Raw genomic sequence first — 14,083 nt, forward strand, 5'->3', positions numbered from 1 at the left:
CAGTTAACCCGAATTTGTTCTGTGTGCCTGTTATCCCGCACTGCTCCACTCTACATAGATATTTTCACCTGCAAGAAACCGGTGTGCATGTCCTGTGTCTGGGTTCTAACTCATGTTATACATGACAGCTAATAAACCTGCTTTTAGTTGCTTGCTATGATAAAGAAGGTAACTGTGTTTTGAAAAAATAAAAAAGGTGCCACCTCATTTAGAACACAATTGTTTAGGACAAGTAATGGCTCATTTTATAATTAAGAGGTGACATTAATATTAGTAGTGTTTGCCTTTGTTTTTCCAAAACTTGAATCTTGTGAAGAAATTTTGCATTGCTGTTTACACAAAGTATGGATTTAGTCTGTGAAATTGTGTAATCATGTTCATGTCTGCACCTCTGCATTTCTGTGTCACGGCACCGATTATTAAATTGACATATTTAATGACTCAGCAGGGTGGGACGGGACCATATACAGTCTCTGGTGTGCTGCATCATTTGCTCCAATTTTTTATTCACACATAATTCCAGAATAAGCCAATTCAGCATCTCAGCAGGCATGGTGCATGCTAGGCTGGGTCAGAGTTCACTACCCAAAACACAGGACAATGGCCAAGAGCAATGTGAATATTGAGGATTTGGAGTGCTGGAAAGTCAATGTTTTGAAAGAATTTAGCAAAAAACGGGGCTCCAGAATAGGTGGGAAGTAGAAGAAAGAACTTGTAGCCATGCTACAAAGTAGTTCTAACTAAAAAACATGAACAGGAGCCTGTTAAGAAAGAATATAAGCCTATACGATTGAAGATCATGGTTGTCAGTTGACAATTCCTGTCTATTACAAATGTCAGATGGTTGGGAAAGCGAGACATCAGCAACAAGCAAATGTTCCCCCTGCATGTATGTAGATATTAACAAGTATCTCATACGGATAGAAAAGTAAAACACACAGGGTATACAGACTGAGGCCTGTCCATTTTTTGAGTTTATATACAATGGTAACCGGTACACTGTACTTCGTGCTATGACACTATAGTCATCAGATGTATAGGGTAGTTTACTGTAATATAGACATTACGTTATCAAATATTTGGTTGGCTTTATTTGGATATGTAACAGATCAAAGTAAAAATAATAATTATAATTTCCAAATTTAGTCCACTCAGCACGTCCTTTGGGATTGTTTTGATGGGTAGAACGTATGGTGTATCACAAATACCATGTGTGGTACCTTGTTTGCATTTGTGTGGTTTCCACAATTTTTAATTCACTAAAATTTTAGCTAAATGTTAAATACTGAGTCTGAATAACTATTGAAGTTCACAACTTTTAGTTCTCCATACCACACATAGTTACATATGGGCTACCATAGGGGGCGTATTATTATTATTATTATTATTATTATTATTATTATTATTTACCTTATTTTGAAGAGATTTACAGTTGAGCCCTAACTGGCACAGCAGGCATTGAAAATAAGTGAAAAACAGACTGGACAAAATAAGTAGCAACTAATAAATACATAGCTTGCAACACAACCGTATCCCACTGATTTTACTTCTCCTTAAGCGGCACACAGTCAAGGAGAATATCGCTGTGCTGTTCGACGCTGCTTCCTGCTTCATAGCACTTCGTATACTTCGATATTTCACAGTTTCACAAGTTCCACGATGTTCATTAAACATTGGCATCATCGCCTTTATGTTTCTTGATTCTTTCATTTGTCCAGTCACAGTCAATAAACCGGTAAGCATAGATATCGCTAACAGCTAACAGTGCTAACTGTGTCAAAGTCCTGTGCCCACACCACAGCTGTCCTGTTGAGGATCATTATCTGGGCATCGCTTCCTCGCCAAACCTTCATGGTGACACTTAAAAATCGGATAAACTTGTGCTTTGCCATAGATGCATGTAAAAAAAAACCACAAAAAAAAACACACGCTGCTGTCTTCAGTTCAGCAGCGTGTGCATCCACATGCACATTGCAGCCAGAGATGGCTACAACGTGCGTAAATAGTTAAAGTAGTTGATCAAACATTCTTGCCACTATTGTTTCTGTATGAAAACGTTGCTTTTCATCCCACACATGGACGAGTCATGTTCAGATATTTTCAACGTTGCGTGCAAGATGTCGGACTTGGGAGGTTGGATGAAGTTGGATAACAATCAAATGGAACGCTGATGGTACGGGAACTACGCAAGCGATGAGGAACCGTCAAGACAAAAGGCAAAACGGAATATGGATGAGTTGAAAGAATACGGACGAATTGAAGTTGTTGTCGGGATTCATTCACATTTTTCAATAGTTTGAAAATTCTGACAAAGTGCCAGCTACAGAAACGAAGCTGGATGATGGTTAAACGATGTCTCCGAAAGTCAATGTAAGTCCAGATTTCTTGTTTCGTTTTGGCTTCAGTGTCCTTCGTTAGTGCCGTGTGACCGGGGCTTTAGGAAGTGAAAGTACAGTAAGTGGTCATTTTGTCAGGTACACCTTGCTTGTTCTGGGGTTGATCTTTTTGCCTTCAATACTGTTTTATCTGCCTTCATTTTTTTGGAGGTTGGCAAAGATTCAATAATGTTTTAGAAACATTGCTCAGAGATTTTGGTCCTTATTGACATGAGAGTATAAGTTTGTTGCCACACTGTTACACCACCAGCTCCTGTCTGAACTGTTGGTACAAAGTAGCATGATCCATGCTTTCATGTTATTGACACCAAATTCTGACCTGAACATCTTAATGTTGCAATAAAAACTGAGACTCATCAGACCAAGTAACACTTTTCAAATTTTCCACTGTCCAATTTTGGTGACCCCGTGTCCACTGACAAGAATGGGACCCGGTGTGGTCTTCGGCTGCTGTAGTCTGTCTGTGCTTCCAGAGATGCTCCTCTGTGCACCTTACGTGGCGCCTTTCTACCAGCTTGCACCATTCTGGCCATCCTTCTCTGACCTTTGCCATCACTAAGGCATTTTCATCCAGATAACCTCTGCTTGGTGAACAGTTTTTCTTTTCTGGATTGTTCTCTACCTTTGTTGTTGCTAAGCGACTGTTGACACCCTCTCTGGAAGTACAGGCTTTTTTTAAACATTGAGTGGCAAAATGTTATTTTTCTACTTGAAACAATTGCTGTGAGCACACGCCAGTGCCACTTTTTTAATTGAAGGAAATAATAAAAACACATTGGCTGGAACTAGAGGTGTTTAGCAGAAAGATTTCTTTAAGGTACAGAAAATGTTTCCATTTCACATGTTTTAACCTTACACAAATTTAAACCACAAGTTGGAACTATTATGTCATTAAACACAGTGTAATACCTCTCTGACTGATATATATCATTTAACTCAAACAACTTAACAAAAAGCGGATGCAGCTTGTGAAGCGGAACTTTCCAGCCAACCCGATGGCCATTTTTAGCCTCGTAACCAGTCTCTGGAGTAACAGGGATGACATTATGCACGCAGGCGGCAGCGGTTGGCGGTGGGAATGTTCAACTCTGCTGCATATTCAGCAGGCTTCCATCTGTCCTGTGCAAAGTTCAAGGCGTGTCTCAGGAGAGCCTGGCTGGGTCTGCAGTAATTAGAGAGCGGCCGTCTGGCCCGCGGGGCTGAAATGCGCACACTGGTCCTGCAGAATTCTACTCTGAACCTTTCATGGCAGCTTCCGCCGGTTACGTTAGCATTTGCATCGTCTTTTGGGTGGATGAATGTCAACGCTGTATGCATGGATGACTGGTCACCCGCATGCACACCAGTGGGGGATGAGATCATGATTTCAGGACCAAGTCGGTAACATACGGTGCTTGATGAACTACAGGACCTTGTTGGCATGGCACACATGCTCCGTGCAGCTGCATTCTTCTCCCCCGGGGCCCATGATTGTTTGTCTTACATCTGTAGTTTCCACTTGCTTGTTAGTGATGTTTTGTTTCTTCATTGACTAAAACGTAAAGACTAGCAGACCCCTGTATGCCGGCCTTGTTAACGCTGACTGTGTTTGTGTCTGGCTGCTGATTCATAGGTGCTGTTCCTACGTGGGGCGCCGAGGAGGGGGGCCCCAGGCCATATCCATTGGGAAAAACTGTGACAAGTTTGGCATTGTGGTGCACGAGCTGGGTCATGTGATCGGCTTCTGGCACGAACACACGCGGCCGGATCGAGACGATCACGTCAGCATTATCAGGGATAACATTCAGCCAGGTGGGAGGAGCAGACATCCTTCAGCAATTAAACACAGCATGAAACAAAACGATAAAGTTTGTGCTAACAAAGCCGGTTTAACAACAAAAAAAAACCCATAACAGGGTTAGGGTTAGACTCGTCTTCAGCCTGCAGATTCTTAAAAACTAAAGTGTTATGGCGAACCATAAACGAACATTACATTTTTTGAACTTATGACTGTGTTCAGTCTGGAAACTTTGGTATTTGGAACAAGCTGTAAAAGTGCCTGCAAAGTAGTAAAAGTTTCACTTAGTTTTATTAACTTGCTTGAAACAGACTTAATTTTTTTTCAGAATCTGTGACCTTGTTGTGTGATGTATTTTTCAGATGGGGGTGGACTGTATGCACCTTTGGCATAATAAGGATGCACAGTATGACTCAGCCTCATGTTTCTTTTGGGGATTTCCCTGTTTTTCCCTTTCACAGGACAGGAGTATAACTTTTTGAAGATGGAGCCAGGGGAGGTGGACTCTTTGGGAGAAATCTATGACTTTGACAGCATCATGCACTATGCCAGGAATACATTCTCTAGGTAGGAACCTTGCCAAATTCCACTCCATTTGCCCCAAATGTGAAAGGTTTGCTCGGGTCAAATTGGGCGGTGCAGTTTTCCTACGCTGCTGCTGAGACCTTTTTAACCCGTCATTTTGTTTTCCATTCTTGCTTGTAGTGTTTTAAGGCTGTATAGACCTGTAATGCATCACATCTGTGCCTCTTGGCATCTGCTGAGTAATGCAGCTCAGTTCCAAAAAGCTTTACGAAAAATATACACAAACAAACAATCCAGTAACTATTTGTATAAGCAATCTTACATCGTAACCTCTGTGTGACTTTAGTGGCAAACAGAATTAGGTTTCTTGGAGAAAGAATTGGTGGCTACAAAGGCTTTTTACTTTTTTTTGGTCTAGTGACTAGCATCTTAATTTTCTGTAAAGCTTTTCCTAGTTTTATTTAAATTGGGGTAAATTTTTTAAAGCAGATGAAACAAATATAATAAATAATGTTATTTTCTTAATTCAGACATTACACCTCCCTTTTTTACAAGCAATTTTCCATCATATAGTGATGTACATCGGCAGTTAGAGCAATGGCCTTCTGTGCAGAAGGTTGCCAGTTCAACTTCTGCCTTGGGCTGGCACCCGATGACCCCCTCCTGCTCACCTTGGAGTAAAAGGTGTACCTGATTAAAGGCACCTTGACACTTGCATGAATTTCATCCCCACATTGGCACGCAATTTTGCATGCCAATGAGTAAATTTGTCATAAACTGTGCATGAACTGTGTGCAGTTCCGTGCCAGTGTGCAAAGAAAATTTGGAAATGTTCAAAATTTCTGGCAGCATAAATTTTGTGCCACTTGCGTGAACTCGTCATCTAGTCATGAACATTGCACAACCTATTCAAAATGGTGTCATTGCACGCGTGGCATCTGAACCTGAAATTAAACTATGATGACATCTGTAATAAACATAACTTTACAGATACACGATCTAACTCATAAAAATGAATGAAAATGCAACTGTTTCACCAACCCATTACTATATATATATATGCCATGGCCCAGCACATGTGTTACTCTAACTAGGACATTTATCAAACTCAGTAGTGAGTGTGGGGGACTCACATTTATCTTTACTGATGATTATCAAGGTGCTAGCATCTAATCAGCCAACCACGTGGCAGAAACATGGTGTATTTAGGTATGTTGACTTGCTCAAGAGGATCTGCTGAAGTTCATATTGAGTATCACAATGGTAAGGTGATGTAAATGACTTTGAACATGGCATGGTTGTTGGTGCCACGTGGGTTGGTTGATTTCAGAATGTGCTGATCTACTGGGATTTTCATGCACCACCACCTAGGGTCTGCTTAGAATGGTCTGAAAAATAACAAACATCCTTTGAGTAGGGGTTTTCTAGGAGAAAATACCTTGTTGAAGTCAAAGAATAGAGAAGAATGGCCAGACTTGTTTGAGCGGATAGAAAGGCAACAACCGCTAAAATACCCACTAGTCATAACTGAGGAATGCCAAAGCATCTCTGAACACACAGCCCATTGTACTTTGAAGCAGGTCAACCACAGCAGTAGAAAACCAAACCAGGTGCCACGCTAAGAACAGGACACTGAGGCTACAATGGGAACAGGCTCACCACAGTTGGACAAAGGAAATATTTGAGAAACATTGCCAAGCCTGATCACTCTCATGTTCTGTTGCATCATTCAGATGGTAGAGTCACAATTTAGTGTTAACAAAATGGAAGCATGGATCCTTGGCCTACAGTCCAGGATTGTGGTGATGTAATTTTGTCTGGGATATTTTCTCAGCACACTTTGGGCCTCTGTATAAATTTGGCTTGTTTTGCCAGAATTTGCCTGTATATTGTTGCTGACCATTTGTCCATCCATTTATGGCCATAGTATAGCTGTCTTCTAATGTAAGAGTCACCAACCCAGCTCCTGGAGAGTAGCTACGTTGTTTATTTTCTAACTCTCCCTGCTCTATTCACTGGCTGATTCCTGCCTCCTCCGCTAGAGTGTTTTTTCTTTCGTAAGTAATGTGACCAAGGGGTGATGGGGGTCCCAATCATCTTAAACAACACTCTTGGATTGCTCTCTGCTGGAGAAGTCATATAATGACACCATTTCCATTTCCATGTTTTTCTGGATTGTTAATTCTGTAAAATAAAAGTTTTAATGTCACCAGAAATAACACAGATACAGTACTGACGTGTTGATGAAAGGCTCATATTGGCCGATATTATCGGGCAAGAGATATGTCACTCTAATTTCCACCACCTTGTCTTAGGAAGGTGTACCCAGAAGTGGCTATATCTTGGAGTGCAGGTAGCTCAGTTGTGATCTCAACATGTAGACCTGGGTTTGATTCCCAGTCACACCGCCTGTCTGTGATCTTGGACAACACACTTCATCTATGTTGTTCTATTCCACCCAGCTGTAAATGGGTACCAGTCTTGACTCTTATCCCCTTCATGCTATGGATTCGTAGGATAAGCACTGGTAGCAATGGACCTCAGGGTGTACATAGGATTTTCTTCTTCTTTTACTGCTACTTCTTCTGACTGGATATTAGTGTGTTTAAAAAAGGTGTATATTGAATGAAGCTACTGTTTTGTAAGAAATGGAGAAATTGGGAGGTGACTGCAACTTAGTTACTAGAGCAGATTTGCCATTAACTGAAGGGTCGGTGGATCTGAAACCTGACTGTTGCAGAATTTCAGTGTCCTTGAGCAAAGCATTGAACTAAAAAAAGTGGAGAATGATTGCATGTGAACCTGCAAAAAAGATGATACCAGTATTCAATAATGTTATGTTCCAATATTCAGTAATATTAATTTCAGGGCAAATTTCAAGCAGCGATACAGCATGGTGAAGGAATGTACACTCAGCATGCTCTCCTAGCTTCTTTTTGGAAGAAGCTCACATTATATGTTGTATTTGCAAATACTGTAGGTGGACACGAATGTGATTTTTGTAATATTTGAAAAGGATTAAATTGCCAGCAATGCACTGGAATTACTTAAGGACAGAAATAATGCCTGAAATATGTTTAAAAAATCTGATGGATCTGATTCCATTTGGTTTTTGTTTGGAGCTCAAGATGGTTGTATCCATTTCATACAGAGCATTGTTGCTTCAGGTTTTGCCTGTTTTGAAAATTGAAACCATGAGCATTATTTGCACTCACAGTGCATCTTTTGAAGCATCGGCACTGTACCATGATATAAACAAAAGCTAGGATCAACTTAAATGACAAAATCTAGCTTGCTGAAAACCATTTGATTTATATTTATGGTGACTTTTTTTTTTTCTTCTCGCCTTTAAAGTGCAAGCCAAGTCTTTTAGCCGGACTCTTTTTGAAGCCATAGTGAAAGTGTTTGTCTGGGATGTGCCAGCTCCTTCCCACAGCCTGTTTGAATTAAGGCTCGTCTCTTTGGTTCCTGCTGCTTTAGAATCTGCAGCAGCACCAGTAAATCAGCACGGATACCGAGGCTGTGCAAGCACAGCGGTAGTAACCCTGCGTCTTCACTGCAGAGTTTTTGCACACCTCTCTGTGAAGCTTCTCGTAAACTATGTTCTTTCATACCATTAACTCCCTCATTATTTTCCAGAATCCTCTTTGAAGAGACTTGGATGATTAGTGCCGTGATGGGCACTCCGGGCTGGTGCAGGGGTTTGGAGATTTATTTTGTAGGTGCCTGTTGTAAAGCTCTTTGGCACCTTCATGACTCCCATGTGTTATAAATGCATTCTGCACTCCATGATTTATATCACCCCATAATAATTGTCTGCATGTGCTCATTTAGTGGACTCCCACTGAAATTTGTGCATAGTGACCGAGGTGACGACTTGAACATTTACGCTATCACAACAGAAAAATTACTATTCTCGTAAAGCACACAGGAGCCACATATACTGTCTGAATACCCTCTAGAAAAACTCAGAAGTCATGGTTCTGTAAGGCCTTCCATCAGTTCCATTTCCAACTTTCTTCCCCATCACTAATGGACACCATCAACAACTTCTCCCAGGTTGTGATTTTAATTATGCACATCTCACAGCACAGCTTGTGATGAGTCAAGACAAGCATGTAATTGGAAAAATATGGCTTAGATTTGTCATTAGCAGCAAGAGTCTTGAGGGGTGCATATGGTCCCAGTTGTTGAGGTAGGCTGATGTCCAGAATGGAACATCTTATCATCTTCTTTATTATGGATGCACATTAATATTATGTTCATTTGATGTAAATGCTTGAGTCAAGGTATTTAACTGGGAAAAGTAATGGCGTAACTGCTGCGAGATCATCCTGAACACATGTGCTGTTCAGTAAAAAAGTACAAAAAAAAACACGTGCTCCATGTGATGTGTCCATGATGTGAATATGAACTTTTCCTTGCTGAACAGCAGTGAGGTATAGCCAGAGCTACAAAATCAGGATCTGATTACTGTGCAATTTCAGACAATCACAGTGATACTCATGTTGAACTGTCTGTTCCAGATGTGGTACTCCTGATGTGAATAGGAACATTCCATTGCAAAGCACTGTAGGTATAGGCATAATTAAGTACAGATCATGCCACCTTTTAGTCTTTGTAATAGCTTTTTGAGTGGAGACATTTATTTTGAACAAATAATTATTGTGTTCATGTATATTTTGATTATATTTAAACAGAATTTGAATAAAAACTCAGGTTCCTTTTAAATTTTTCAAAACATTAAGTACTGTTTGGGTCTGTGTGTCACTGTGCTGTGACTGTTTTTCACAAATTTGTGACAAAACATGTGAGTTAGTGACAGTTTTACTGAATTGGTACTTGTGGCACTTTAGTGCATGTCACCCGAATGTGGGTTGAATGTTGCATGGACTGGCAGTGAAAATAGGGCTAAATTTCTGAAGTAGTCTGCATACATACTGTATTGCGCAAGTGATGCTTGAATGACCAAAGATTTCACTGATTTGTGTGCTAATGCCATGCGGCACTCTCACGGATGTTGAGCAGCACTCGTGCAGCTGAAATGACGAGTTTGCAAAGAAAGTGCTCAAGAAGACTGTGGGCTGCTATTATACTGCTATTATGCTGTTATTATGTGAGAAGAGGCTCTGGAAATACCCCAGACTGCTGCCATTGGAAGGTAAGAGCCCTGTGACTAATAATAAAATAAAATATTAATAAAGGAGGCAGGGGTGGTGGCCAAGCGGTGAAGTGTGCTTGTTTTCAGTGTGGAATGCAGGTTCAAAAGGTTACAGAAGGGCATCCGGCATAAAACCTGTACCAAATCAACATGCTAATCCACCTCATATGTGCTATGGTGACCCCAAATGGCAAAATAAAAATGAGGGAACAGCCGAAGGGGCTTATTAATAAATAATAATTAAAAAATGCCTAGCATGGCTCCATGGAGGAGAAGAAAAAAGGTTAAGAAAAGAGTGGATGTTTCATCTGGTGGCGGCGCAGTCACCGACTTGTAGAACGATGTCCAGCAGAGTGATCCTACGGGAAAGGCAGTTTTCAATTTTTCAATTTCAATTTATTTTCATTTATATAGCGCCAAATCACAACAGAGTTGCCTCAAGGCGCTTCACACAGGTAAGGTCTAACCTTACCAACCCCAGAGCAACAGTGGTAAGGAAAAACTCCCTCTGAGGAAGAAACCTCAAGCAGACCAGACTCAAAGGGGTGACCCTCTGCTTGGGCCAAAGGCAGCCGCATCTCATCGTTATTTTCCCCACTAGATCCACTCTCCTCTCCTCCCAGGAATTCCTCCGCTGCTCTGGGATCTTCTCGATGCACTACTCAAAGCAAAGGAGTGGTTACTTCTCCATGACATTATGTGCCGTGATGTTCAGTGGCACTTCGGGGGGGGTGTCTTTTGATATTTTATTTGATTTATTCGGCAATATGATACATGCACGTAAAATAAACAAAACAGCATATGAAATTGCAGAAGAGAATACAAAACAAGCATTAAACTTCTATTTTTTTCGTTCTCCAAAAAAATAAAACAAAAAGAATATATCCAGATTGCCCATGTCATCCTCATCCACCACCGCCACACATGTCTCCTGCAGCCCACTGACCCTGCCTGCATGCGGAGTTTTAGCCGGGCAGGCTGTTGGACTTGTTCCACCGCTTCCAGAAGTGTGGTACCTCACCAATCATATAAAAGGAAAAGTGCGTCATCAACCCATCACAAGTTGTCTCAAATGTTGCACACATGGGGACTCACAGAAATTAAATTCAGAAGGGTTTGAGACATCCGTGAGGACTCTATTTAGAAAGACAATGTGTCACACAAATTTTTTTGAACAGTTCAAAATTCAACCAACACGAGAGCAACACCCTGTGACTCACATGAAAAGAATGAAAACCCCTGTGCAAAAATTCCCAAATTCCCTTGCAAATGCCGTTTGCACTCTGTAGGGGAGGTGATGGTCTAGTGGTTAAGCACTGGGCTTGAGACCAGAGGCTCATTGGTTCAAATCCCAGCCTGACCAGAAAATCACTAAGGGCCCTTGGGCAAGGTCCTTAATCCCCTAGTTGCTCCCAGTGTGTAGTGAGCACCTTATATGGCAGCACCCTCACATTTGGGTGAATGTGAGGCATTATTGTAAAGCGCTTTGAGTGTCTGTTGTAGATGGAAAAGCACTATATAAATGCAGTACATTTACCATCTGTCACAGCCCAGTGAGATACTCTTATCAGGAGAAATTCCATCCTTCTATACGTCCTTCCGTCAAATGTTCATATCTTAAAACTGAAGAACAGTCTCTCACAATCTAAATTTTTATACATTAATACTGGGAGGTCAAAGCTCTATGTGCAAAAAATCACGCATTTCTGACAATTATAAATGCATTTTTTATTGAATTTTGGATTTCAAGTAGGAAATGTAGCAGAGGCCCCGAAATCCTCACATAGCCCACTAGATGGTGACAGAAGCTGCTCAAATGTGCAGCAAGGTCTCATTTGAGAAATTAACTTTTGACAAAAATAAACTGGACTGACAGCCAGAAATCAATGTACAGCTGTGTCTCTTGACCGTATGGGCAACTTACTTGTGCATATGTGTCTCTGTATTCCTGATGATTCATTGAGAGAATGAGCTCAAGGTGTTGCTGATCACCACAAGCTGACAGAACATCTCCTCTCAGAACAGTTGTAACATCGTCGTGAAGACAAAAAAATAAATATACAAAAACTGCCACAGTCCTAAATACTGACAGTCTCGACTTACAACACAGAGCAACTCTGCACTACAGTAGTTTAACAAAGTTAGTTATTAGTATTATCTGACCTTCAGGCATTTATACTACCGCATTATGATGATTGGTTCCGTCCTGGCCACCCCACTGTAAGTTTCCTGGCTCCAACACTGGACTGGCGTCGCAGACCAAACAGTCCCCCCCTAAAAATTGGTCCGCCCTGCCGTCACTGTGCATGTGTCATTTGGGACCACAGCAGCTCGCTTGAGACAGAGTCTCTTCATCCAAAGCGATCAAAGTGAATAATGTGATTATTAACCATCAGATGACAAAAGTAAAACCTCTTAAATCATTGTAAAGTCAGATTTAAGCAGAGACGAGGCGATAATCGGTGAGTCGCTACTGACTCTTTGAAATAACAGAGGCACAGTGAACGCAGCAGTAGCTTATCCTGCTGCGGCACTCTGATCGCTTCCTCCATCTTTTATGATGACATAATGCTAAATTTATGTGGAAATGATTGTTGTACAAAAGCTTCAGATATCTGTCACTGAGATACATGATGACTGGAGTGCAGTTTGAAGCAGAAACGAGGTGATGATCAGTGAACCACCGCTGACACACAGAAATGGCGCATGCGCAGTGAAGGCAGGGTGAGACCAATTTTTAGGGGGGGACCATTCGGTCTGCGACACCAGCTTAACAGACAGCTGCTGCTGTATGACAAACATCACACAAATCACATTAAGAATCACAAAGTTTTCTCTGTTGTTTTTTGTTTTTAATCACGCTTTGGATTTAGCAGCACAAATGACTGGTGTGAATAGGATTTATAACAGCAACAGCCACTCACATGAACAGAGTTTAAACACTCAGTGCAGCCTTATTTGTTTGTTTACTTGTACTTTCATAACCAGCGACATAATAGGTGCTTTTAAAATCACTCCCTCACTTATCTTCAACCACTTACTCCATATAAGGGTCACAGGGGGTTGGAGCCTATCCCAGCAGTCATAGGACATGAGGCTAGGTACACCCTGGACAGGACGCCAGATTGTCACAGAGCTACATATAGACAAACAGACACATTCACACCTATGGAAAATTTAGTTTCCAGTCCACCTAACCTGCATGTCTTTGGATGTGGGAGGAAGCCGGAGCACCCGGAGAGAACCCACGCAAACACAGGGAGAACACGCAAACTCCACACAGAACGACCACAGGTGGAAATCAAACCCATGACTTTCTTGCTGTGAGGCAACAGTGCTAACCACTAATCCACTGTGCTGCCCACTTTTAAAATCATTCAATCAATATTTGAACGTTTTACCCAATATTTATATTTATCAAAATTACATAATCTCTTACATACTAAAATGTGACATGGCATATAACAAGATGTTAATATTCTTAGTTTTGGAGCTTCAGAAATAATGTGGATGTCGTCAGTCAGTCACTCATTCACTCATTCACTTATCCACTCAGATTACTTGCACACAAGTCATGATAGGTGCATGGAATACTAAGTTTGGCTGAGTATGCAAATTTATGGAAACATCATAGCCACAATGATGGTGGAAAATCTTCTCCACATGAGGTAATCATGGTCAAAATATGAACTTTCCATGTCTAATTAGCGATCAGCTGCAGACAAAATATAAGGCAATGCTAAAATACCCTCGGCCGTATGAGCATAAAAATAAGAAACAGAATGTGACCTTTTGACCTCTTAAAATAGGTCAAGGTTAGTCATCTGTGAACTTGTCTAAGGTCTGTGTCCCAAGAATGTTCCCTGTGAATTTGAAGACCTTGGCAGTAATAGGACTGGACTTATGCTGAGCACAGACAGACGGACGCAAGGTCTTCGCAATACCCGATGGCCATATTTTGGCCTCACATTCAAATGAACCTCCCCTCACACTGCTGCACATACAGCAACAGCCATGCTGCAAAGTCTCCAGCACATGAGATGTCCATATATTTGAAATTTTATATCATGGTGCCCAAAAAAGCAAAGCAAAGTTAGAATCAAAACGTGCATCTTGACTTTTTTTGAGCTCAGTGCAGTAACCTTGTGTACCATGTTTCAGCTTGATGCACATTGTCTTTGTGAAGATATTCCACACACAAGGTTTTAGAAACACTCACTTGTG

At 41.2% G+C, this 14,083-nt stretch overlaps 1 protein-coding gene across 1 annotated transcript in view; it reads left to right on the forward strand.

Moving 5' to 3' along the window:
• bmp1a (bone morphogenetic protein 1a) overlaps positions 1–14,083 on the forward strand; it is a 146,776-nt gene that overhangs the window by 76,641 nt on the left and 56,052 nt on the right. Inside the window, 2 exon segments of the mRNA XM_034169965.1 lie at positions 4,009–4,187; positions 4,635–4,740. Of these exon segments, the coding sequence (XP_034025856.1) occupies positions 4,009–4,187; positions 4,635–4,740 (285 nt within the window).

Source organism: Thalassophryne amazonica, chromosome 5 (genome assembly GCF_902500255.1).
Source record: "Thalassophryne amazonica chromosome 5, fThaAma1.1, whole genome shotgun sequence".
Classification (NCBI taxonomy): domain Eukaryota; kingdom Metazoa; phylum Chordata; class Actinopteri; order Batrachoidiformes; family Batrachoididae; genus Thalassophryne; species Thalassophryne amazonica.